This window comes from Coffea eugenioides, chromosome 7 (genome assembly GCF_003713205.1).
Source record: "Coffea eugenioides isolate CCC68of chromosome 7, Ceug_1.0, whole genome shotgun sequence".
Lineage (NCBI taxonomy): Eukaryota > Viridiplantae > Streptophyta > Magnoliopsida > Gentianales > Rubiaceae > Coffea > Coffea eugenioides.
Genome location: NC_040041.1, coordinates 18,574,398 through 18,586,135, shown reverse-complemented (window position 1 = coordinate 18,586,135; position 11,738 = coordinate 18,574,398). Strand labels below are relative to the sequence as shown.

At 31.4% G+C, this 11,738-nt stretch overlaps 1 protein-coding gene across 1 annotated transcript; it reads left to right on the top strand.

The window, feature by feature from the left end:
- The first annotated feature begins 2,388 nt into the window (after positions 1-2,388).
- LOC113777059 (serine protease SPPA, chloroplastic-like) lies at positions 2,389-11,383 on the top strand. The gene is made up of 3 exons (XM_027322104.1): positions 2,389-2,542; positions 9,460-9,565; positions 11,305-11,383. Exons 1-3 carry the CDS (start codon positions 2,389-2,391, stop codon positions 11,381-11,383), a joined length of 339 nt encoding a protein of 112 aa, XP_027177905.1.
- The last annotated feature ends 355 nt before the right edge of the window (positions 11,384-11,738 follow it).

The following is an 11,738-nucleotide window of genomic DNA, read 5'->3' as shown; positions in this document are numbered from 1 at the left end:
CCAAACCGCTTGCACAACTCTCCAGAAAATTCCATCCAATCCACTTTGTTACCCCTAGTAGACTTGAATCCTTGATACCATACCTCCGCTCTACCTTCTAAGTGGAATTCTGCCAGCTCCATCCACTGCTCTATCGGAATGTGTAGAAGATGGAAATACCTCTGAAGTTTTCTGATCCATTCCCTGGGATTGTCTCCTCTGAACGCTGGAATTTCCAGTTTAGGTGCACTAGCATGGAAGGAACTCCTGACATTCCTCTCTCCTTGCTCTCGAGTTCCTATATCTGAACTCCTGGAGTGGCTTCCCTCTGGAGAGCCTAATATCCCTTTCTCAGGATTCCCTCGATTCAAACTAGAGAGCTGCTGAGAAATGGCTACCATGAATGCATCTAATTTATTGCTTAGTTCCACACTCACCGCATCCAACCTATCTTCCATAATTTGTTTGTCTGTAGTAATGGATTCCAGAATTCCTTGGAGTCTGCTATCCTGCCTACGTAGCTGTTCTTCCATGGTCTTCATTCGAGTTCCATCTGCCATTGAATTGCAGTGATTGTAGCTCCCTAGTCCAAGGACCGGAATCTCTGATACCACTGTTGTGGCCTGACCTGACAAGAATTGAAGGAATAGTACAGAAGAAGAAGGGGAAAACAGAGACTTGAGAGAGAAGATAGAAATTGTAGAGAAGGGGGAAAACTGAATTTGATTGTATTTTCTGCATACCCTTGCATCTCATCCTTAGGCTTATTTATACAAGTTCCATTCTCTAGAGCCTTCCATATCTATAACAGAATGCTCAACAGAAAGGATCCTGCCCGCCTGCATGCTGTGCAGTAACGGCCCAACTAACTTTTAAAAACAGAACAAAATGCCTTCTACATTCTCGGTTACAACTAGCTAGGGAAATATCTATGCTACCTAGAGTAATTATCTAGGATCATTACATATTCACAGAAACAAAAATCCGTACATCTGCTCATGTTGAACACTAATAATAGTGCATAAAAAAATAGCAAATGTATGCAATGATAGTGCATAAAAATATTATATCTGAAGAATCACAAAATTTTCTGTGTGAATTTATTAACGCTTTAGTTGTATAGAATAGAATCAATGATTTCTCTAATTGAAATATATTTTTTGAAATTTTTATAGAAAAATATACCATGGTGATTTGATATATGCAACGTAAAAAAATGATTGAGAAATATATTTATAAAAAAATATAAAAACTAAGCTCCTAACTAAGTTGCTGTTCACAAGGGTAATGATGGTATTCATGGGAAAATAATTTAAGCTATTAGTGTGAGCAGTTCTGGGTATGGTATTTACATGTTAAATTTTATGGACCATTGAGGCCTTAACAACAGATCCCTTGAAGACCTATGCAAGGTAAATATGCTATGTGTCTATATTAAAAAAAAAGTTTAGAAATAGATATGAATTTACGGGTTTTATTTTTCAAATTAAATATTATTTTGCAAAAGGCGTTTTCGATTTGTAATTCGGTATACCTAAAATCTGATACTGCAAGACAATTCATATTTTTATTAAAACCTTTTTTTTTTCTACACTACTAGTGATGGGCTCAGAATTTGTCGCATTCGGAAATCCCATTTTTGGCCCTTTTGTTTTCAAACCCAAGTGACTATTGGCCAAACATAAATTGGAGATGCAGATTGGATGACAAGATATCATCAGCTTCAGCTTAAGTCAAGCTTTGAAGATAATTATGTATCCATCAAAATAATCTTCACTTTTCTTCTTACACTTTTTAACCAGATTTCCTTCTTACAATTTTCAATTTTCAAGTCATGCAATAATGGAATGTATTCTTTAGCTCTGTACTGTGTGATTTATGGCAAGAAGTAGGCACTCATCTAAGTGAATACAAAATTTAAGGGAAACATAAAACAAAAACCTGCTGCAGACCAGCCTGATGAAGCAGTGAGATCTACCTTGGGCATCATTATGCTTTTTAAGGACTGTGAAATAGAAGCCCTGATATTGCATGAAATCTTTTCAACAAATCTGTGAAACTATTTTCGTATTTTACGGTCTTTGAGTCTCAGTTGTGATCACTGTAAGTGCTTACTTTAATTATTCACTGAGGAAGAGCTATATCTGGCAAATGCAAAGATAGGTTAGCAACCATAGATCCGTCTCATTTTTGTTGTTTTGCTTAAAATCTTTGTTCACCCATTAAGGTTTACGTTTCTGTGGTTTACCCCAAACAGTTAGCAGTATGCTTACGGTAATGAAATGCACAAGCTCTGCTCTTGGCAACAATATCTGCAGTTTTTTGGGAAAATAAATGCGACAAGCTGATAGCTTATTTCCCAAACTCTGATGAATGATTCAGTGATCCATAAAGATTGTGTCCTACAGAATGTGGAGAGAAATCAGACTCTTGGCTGACTCTAAGCCTGTTGTTGCATCAAAGGCTGATGTGGCAGCTAGTGGAGGATATTATACGGCAATGGGAACTGGAATTATAGTTGCAGAAAATCTAACATTGACTGGTTCAATTGGAGTTGTGACAGGTAATTATGGAAACTCCTAGTGATAATTTTCTTAAATTATGTCTGTTCTTTGTTATGTGAATTATATGTCATTTGTTGTTTAAGACCTTTTCAGTAGCTATGGTGATGAGTTTTGTATGAGCAGAAACCAACTGGATAAAAGAGATAATGATTCCACAAGAAATGCATGTAGCATTTTAAATGTGTTGCCTGGCTAGAAATAAGCAGTCCCAATGGCACTCTGGTATTGTCTATGGGAATAGCATTTGATAGGGCCCAAGTCAGGAGTCATTACTGCATTACTGCATGCAATTGCTGTAATTCTCACCTTAGACAAGTTTAGAATGCAGGATAAGCTACTTGTAATGTTATAAATCAGATTTAGGTGGGAATGCTATCTAATTTGATAATCAACTGCAGGAATGAGGTCACCTGTGTAATTAGATGTACCTAATTGTGATTTAGCTAGCAAAAGTAATTGTCTGCCAGGTCTTTTCTTTCCTGTGTAAGACTTACCTCCTTTAGAGGCAAATTATGACCCACATGATTGATTGATATTCTAATTAATTGATTGACAATTAATTGGTATCTCACATTAGGCAATGATTGGTGATTGGTATCCTGATTAATTGATTGACATTTTGTCAATAATTAATTAGTATATTCCATTTGTTAGTGATTGATTGATATCTATTGTTAATTGATATCTTATTCAATCAGTTAATCAATCAATTGGTCAGAAAATATAATTTCAGTTATGAATTTTGGCAAGATTTCCTTGATGGAAGGAAACCCTAGGGATTTTTGTATTTGCCAGTAAGGGTCCCTAGCCTATCCTATAAATAGCCTATGGTATTCCATTAATTGAACACTTTTGGGTTAGGCATAGGCTAGAAGATCCTTACTCTAAATTCTCTTTCTACTTTTCCTTCTTCTACATATTTTATATCATTAGAATAGACAAGAAGAAATCAAAGATACAAGAAGAGATCAACTTGTGCTTGACAACAATGGTTAGAGGTAAGTATATTTAAATTTCCGCTGCGTAGTACATTCACATGTACATAGTTAGTTTAACATGTGGTATCAGAGCCAACCTCTAACCATGTTGTTTAGATTATAATTTCATGGTTTATTGGCAATCTGATAAAAGTTTTAGAAATTCGTATCAAGTTTAAACGAATCGAATTTAATTTGCCATGGGATCTATGGTCTATTTTCTCAATAATTGAGATTTATTGACTAATCCTATGTATATGTATCATTCATATGATACCTTATTTGGTTATGCAATTCATCCAGATTTTCTCCAATAATCTGGTATGATTGCAAGTAATTTGAATGTTCCTTGGACTTACATATTTGTGATTGTAAGGGTTATATGTATTGATTGTTATTATCAATACAATATAACAATTCTAGAAACATATAAAGAGTTGTTATATTCAACAATCAAAAGATTAATATCATATTAATCTATGCAAGATAATTGGTTGACTTTATATGAATGGATCTAGTGGTTTATTGAATCTTTGCTATCTTATTATGAGATAAATATCTGAAGGTATGATTTCAATATGAGTTTGCCTCCATGTTTCTATTGTTATTTGGAATTATGTAGTATTTTGTGCACTACACTTATGTCCATTTATCTCATATTATAAGGTCAACATTAGTATGATTGATTACATTTAAATTTCAGAGAATTTCCTTTATAAAGTGTGTTTTGCATCTCAATTATTTGATGCATGAAGTATTTTAATCACATAAAGGCTGGTGGTTAAAAATGAATATAAGAAAAAAAAAGGAAATTAGGAAATTCTTTTGTCAAAATACAGACTTTTGACTATTTTGATATCCTTATAAAGTCTAGTACACTTTATGTTTGAGAGTCGCCATATCATCTCAAACATTGATGTACTACAATTTTGATCACATATGGTTTAGTGATCAAAATCAAGGATTTTTTGGTCAACAAATTGACTACTGATTTTTTATGAATTTTCCTTAAAAGTTTTCTTACATCATATATTTGGGAGTAGCCACAGCATCTCAAATATACGGTGTAAATAACTTTAATCACATAAGATTGAGTGATTATAAAAGGAAAGGAAAATTCAATGAAATTCAGTCAATATAAAGTTTTTTGACTATTGATAAATAACAAGATGCCATGTTAAGAATTTCACTTTTACATTACTATTTGGGAATAGCCACGGCATCTCAAATATTTGATGAGAAAAGTTTTTCATCACATATAGTTTGGTGATTGAAATTATGAATTTTTAGTCAACATATTGACTAGTTGACAATTTTTCTTATAATGCCGTATACTTAGGAGTAGCCACAGCATCTTAAGTATATTGGTGCTTGGAGAAATTTTGCATTTCTTTTTCACATATTGTTGAGTGATTAAAGAAATTTTTAAAAAAAATTGGCATCTATATCAAGTTGCAATTAATTCATTGAGATAGTTATCCGGCCCCACAGGGAGGTAATTATTTTGATGAGATTAATTGACATAAGATGGTAAATTAGACAGTCAATTAAGAGATATTTCTATGCCCACAGGTACGAATTATTTCTTTAATTCATTGTTCTAGATTACTAATCTTATGATTAAGTAAAGTAAATTCTATGCATATTTGCAACCTTTGTCCACAGAAAGGTTTGAATTTACTATTTGAATTGACATAAGGTTGATTCAAAATCAAGGTACAATTTTCATAGCTTTTTTTTTTTTGATATAGTTATTGATTGTTAATTCAGTGTTTCATTCCAATGATTTTATGGTTCTTATTAGCTTGATTTTTAAATTCATTCTCTTTTGTTTTGGTGCAAGTTTTAAATTAGCACTTCCATGAGAATGAACAAACCATTCTCATAATGTGGATATATTTGCTAATATAGAGGTTGAGTATGAGAATTAGAAGCAATTTAATAGTTTGCTCATTTTGTCTCATATTCATATAAAATAGGGTTCAAACCCTAATTATTTATAGTTAAATCTTGCATGAAAGCCATAAAAGAAATTGTTGCAAGTTTTAACTAGCACCATTAGAAGGCTTTCTTTTGTGACACTTAAATATTGAAGTGTATTTTAGCTCATTTCTTAGAGTTGAGAATTTTGCTATATCATTAATTAAAGTCCCCTCAAATTGAGATTGAGTTATTTCTATTGCATTTCAATCTTGATTCTTTCATACAGAATTTCTTAACCATTCAAACCTTTATAATACACATAAAGCTATATGGTTAATTACTTGTTTTAACCATGTGTATTAAGAAAGGATAAAGATGTTAAGAAATAAGAGAAACTTAACCTTCATGAAAGAAGAAATGGAAAGAAAGGTATTTTTGTTCTCATTAAATCAAAAAGCGATAAAGACCAACGTTGTTTGTAAGAGAATGATATTTGATACTCTACTTTGAGAGAAAGTAACTCAAAAGAAAATCTCAATTGTTGAGTGTTATAAATTGTGATATATTTGGTGAATTGACTAAAACTGTCAATTTACGCTGCCAGTATAATAAATTTCTGATTATATGAAAAGTGAACAAAAGTTTCTTTATAGAAACTAAAAAAAAAAAAATGTTCACATAAAGATAAGTGATGTGTTATTGCTCATTTAAGAAAATTTGTTTTTTCAAAAACATTATTTTCTTGTTACTTTAGAATTTCTATTTAATTACTATTGGGTATGATTATGAATCTCATTATCCAGTAGTAGATTTTGAAAATAGTAAAGTTATTAATTCTAAAGTTTCTAGTACTATCCTTTGAATTGAGCAATAAACTGCACTTGATCATAAAAATTATATTGGCAGCAAGTATGTTTATCACTGGAGAAACTCCTTAAATTTTGACATAAGAGATTGAGATACATCTCTATAAGGAAATAAAAGAGTTGATAAATCATAAATCTTTAAAGATTTTAGATTTATTGACTATAATATTTCAGGTAGACTGCATAAGTAAAGCAAACTATTTAACCATTATGGATGCCATAAGAGTTTCTTTATAACACTAAAACTTTGTGAATTATTTTCTATCATTTTTGATTGGTGAGAGATATTTATCTCATTATTAGGTAACCATTCATCAAATATAAAGTTCCTTTCTTATTTGATAAAGGATCAATATTTGATACCTTTGTAAGTGTTCAAACGAGAAAGGAAATTTGAAATTTGAGAGATAGAAAATGAAGGCACACAAAATTAGAGGACAATCCTATATGTGCTCATTTTACAAATTCCTTAATTATGAAGCATTGCTAATGAGTAAAACAATGCTTGATTAGTTACATCCAAAATGATGTATCTTAAGGAAATAATGAGATAGTTGTGGATATAGTATTTTGACAATCTTTATATCTTATGAGTAATGCCTTGAAATTGAAGTATATACTTAAACAATTTCCTCCAATGTTGTTTAAATACCACTTTGATTTTGGTATGGATGGAAATTAAGTTTAAACTATTATGTTCAGTTTTGTGAGGCTAATCAACCTACACATAAAGAAACTGTACAAAGGAAATAAGGCTATTTTACTTCAAGAAATTTAGATTCCTTTACACTTCAAGAATTATTAGAACTGGAGATTTAAATTTCTTAAGAACATGAAGTAAGTGGGAGTGTTTTGACTCTCGAATGGAGTTTTGAAATGGTAAGGATTCATATTGACTCCTTTGCATATGAAAGATTGATAGCTTTTCTCAAAATAATTATTTAATTATTTTAGATAAGCAATCAATTGAAAAACTCCTTGTCAAACAAACACATAAAGATAAATCCACTTTTAACCTACTGGTTAAGTTATCTTTGACGCAGTGGGAGGCAAAATATTCTCTATAGAGAATTGAAGTTCTCTTGTTACTATGTTGTATACTTACAAGAGTTTAAGGATGAATTGGGTAATGTTTTCATAAGGTGCAAATGGAGAAATCTCCATATTCAGGAATAATGTCACAAATTACCACAAAATCTCTACCAAGTTTGAGAGATTTTATTTAGGGTAATTATGACACTAATAACTCACTATTAGAGTTACATTAAATATGAAAACAAATATCCTTAACATGAATCTTGATAATTAGGTGTACACATGTGTCACCATAATACATTTGTAGAGAATGCAATTTAAAATTTTTTCCCAATAGTATTCTTCATTTGATCTTAGAAGAATTTTTTCTAGTAAATTAATATACATTAAGGTTAGTGGGAGTAATACTATGAGAATTTTTCTCAATCATGATATTTGTGAAATCCTTCTATCATTGATATTCACAAAATAGAATGTAAAAGATAGTTAATCTATCTTAAGACGTTCATGCAAGAATTCTTTGATTACTTTTAAGTAATAATAGTGAACAATTGCATAATGTTCACATCATGCATTGGAATAAATATAAATTCACCAAAGATACTATGAAGTTATACCACAGGCATCTACTATTTAGCATAAAGTTTGTTGATATTGTATTATAGCCATTATAGTTATTTGATTTGACTATACCCTTTCAATATGTATACATGAAAGAGTGGGAGTCAAAATAGGTAAGTCGACATAAAGTGTACAATAATTATTTGAAAAGCAAAAAAGTAACTATTGAGTATACAGTAAAGAGTTATTATTATTGATCAAACAACTAAAGATTGCCGGCTGAATTGTTAATGATCAAATAACTCACATGGAACTCAATAGTTCATTTCGTATTTTGCTTTTATTCTCAAACTATTGTTATTGTCTAGACACTCGAGATATTTATATGATTTTGTGCACATTGTTGTTCATGTATAAAGTAAGGATCATGTGATCCATAAAGTTAGACCCTGAATAACTTATATGAAATTATTCATAAAGTTTTTTTAAAAGCACTTGATTAGGAAGTATAATACATTGTAATACATGGAAGGAAGTGTTTGCCATGAGAGCATAACCGCCATGATTCGTGTATTATTATTTTCTAATTAAGCAACTGTTACATAACTGCTGAATTTGGTGAGTGACAAACAAGATTTATGGCCATTTTTAACTAGTTAGTCACTCATAAGTTATCTGACTATGGCATGTGGGTCAAGTGAGAGAATGTAAGACTTACCTCCTTTCGAGGCAAATTATGACCCACATGATTGATTGATATTCTAATTAATTAATTGACAATTAATTGGTATCTCACATTAGGCAATGATTGGTGATTGGTATCCTGATTAATTGATTGACATTTTGTCAATAATTAATTAGTATATTCCATTTGTTAGTGATTGATTGATATTTATTGTTAATTGATATCTTATACAATCAGTTAATCAATCAATTGGTCAGAAAATATTAATTTCAGTTATGAATTTTGGCAAGATTTCCTTGATGGAAGGAAACTCTAGGGATTTTTGTATTTGCCAGTAAGGGTCCCTAGCCTATCCTATAAATAGCCTGTGGTATTCCATCAATTGAACATTTTTGGGTTAGGCATAGAAGATCCTTACTCTAAATTCTCTTTTTACTTTTCCTTCTTCTACATATTTTATATTGTTAGAATAGACAAGAAGAAGTCAAAGATACAAGAAGAGATCAACTTATACTTGACAACAATGGTTAGAAGTATGTATATTTAAATTTCCGCTGCGTAGTACATTCACATGTACATAGTTAGTTTAACATCCTGTTCTACTGACGCAGCATTAGTGGAAATTTATTTTGTGTTTTCCACTGCTTTGTTATGGCGAGCTCTGATAGCTTTGGTTATTATTTCTCACAGTTCGATTTTTTGTGCCTTTATTTGAATGCCTTTACTTTTTCTCGTACAGTTGTTGCAAATAGATGAGTAGTGTTCGTTCTTTAAATTAAGCACCTTTGACCCAAGCCGAGCTTTCCATTGGAGATTGCACAAAATGTATTCATGCACTATTGGCAGATTTTGTCACTGTTTTGGTGCAGGAAAGTTCAATCTGGGAAAATTATATGAAAAGATTGGCTTTAACAAGGAGATAATATCAAGGGGGAGATATGCTGAGCTCACTGCTGCAGAACAACGGCCATTTAGGTTAGTTTTTGTTCTGCTGTTTGGTGAATTTCTATATGTTAATTAAAAATGGACAGCATTTCCTTCATCATTTACAAGACAAATTTATGAAAAAATAATGGATTAAGGAAAAAAAAAATGGTGTTACGGTATAGATGCTTCTTTTCTAGCCCAAGTAATTCACTTCCTCAACAAGAATATTTGATGTGCCACATATGCCCATGTTGCCTATTATCAGATATTAGACGGTAAAACTGGAGCAGTGGATTATGCCGATCTTCGAGTGAGGCACATTTATGTGGCCAAACCATTCTTTTGCGCAGATTTATTAGCTTCGTGTTTGTGATTTCATTTACCCTTGATATCCATTTTTGGGGTAGCAGTCTGCAGACATGCTTAAGTTTGTGCCCAGGCATACAGAAAAAGGGGTTGATTCTTTCTTGTCTTGCATCTCCTCCTGCACCCCTTAAGTGCCATTCTTTTTGTATTTTTATCCATATACTCCATTTGGAAAAGAAAAAAGGAATGATAAAGAAACTAACTGTAAATGCTGGGAATGAAAACCCAATATGTACACTTGATTTAAGCTTTTGCATGATTGAACAACAAAATTGATCTTGATTGCAGTTGATCTGAAACTACATGCCTTAGGCTTTTTGATTGCAGTTTTAGTCCATCTGAATAATAAGGGAATGATATGTTTCTTTTGCACTTCAACCTCCACACACAATGTTGGAAAAGAGTGGAAAACAAAGGTAATTACACTTGTGAATGTCCGTGATTATAATTCTCCTCTTTGCTTCATTGTGTTTGATCGCAGAGATTTATTAGAAGTTCTTATCTCTTTGATGCTGTATTTGCACCTAGAGGTGTCAAAATGGGTGATTTGGGCGGGTTTGGGTTGGGTAAAATGGATAATGGGTATAAGTGAGTTAACTCATTTATACCCATTTAATTAGATGGGTATAAATGGGTAAGTCAAAAAATGAATTGGGTAACCCAATTACCCATTTATAACCCATTTATTTTAACTTTTTGTAAACTTATTTAAATTCATTTTTGCAAACTAAATTATCAATTTATACCACTTTTTGTACCCGTCATTAGTTTTAAATATTTACTTATAATGTTCAATAAACTTAATTACCAATTTTTTTTCATTTATACTCTATGTCACAAAATTACCTATTATTTAATAATTGAATAATAAGAATATAAAAATTTGAACTAAGTACTATAAAAATTAATATAAAAACTTAATCCAAAAATTTTGAACCCCTAACATTTTTTTCATATATAAATTTAAAATTTCATTTTATAAAGATAAGAAAATAGGCTAAAATTTATCATAAATTGGTAATGCTAAAAAATGAGCAAGTTAACAAACTAAGAGAAAATAAAATAATAAGATAAAACCAACAAATAATAATAATAATAATAATAATAATGAAACAAAAGTAGTTAACATCATGACAAAATGAAAAATTTGAAAAAAAAAGGTGGGGGAAAAGAAGAGACTTGGGGGGGGAGAGAATTCTAAATGGGTTAATTGGGTTTGATGGGTTACCCAATAGTACATATTTATTAAATGAGTATTATTGGGTAACCCATTTATACCCATATACAAAAATTTAAGATACCCATACCCATCTATTTATGGACGGGTATGGGTAAATTTAGTTAAGTGGGTTGATTTACCACCTCTATTTGCACCCAACATTGTGGTAATTGGCACTAGTTGAATTTGATCATATGTGCAGACCTGATGAGGCAGAACTCTTTGCTAAGTCTGCCCAGAATGCATATAAGCAGTTTCGGGACAAGGCTGCCTTCTCATGATCAATGCCTGTATGGTACACTAAGTTATGCATCTTTGGCTTATGTTAAACTGGAAATCATCTTCGTGAAGTTCCAGGTAGAAGTGGCAAAATGGATTCATATCCACCAATCCATCCATATAAACCAACCTTAAATGGATTTGGATGATCCATATAAATTCAATGGTTTTAAATGGATAACCATTTAAATCCAATTATGTTGGTGGATTTAAATGGATTATCCATCTTATCCATATACATCCATTTAACTTAAAAAATAGAAAACACATTTATAAAAATGTGAGATAAAATCTTGTGGGACCATCTATTCTTTTCTTCATAACTTCCTCATATGTCAAATTAATTTTGTGAGACCA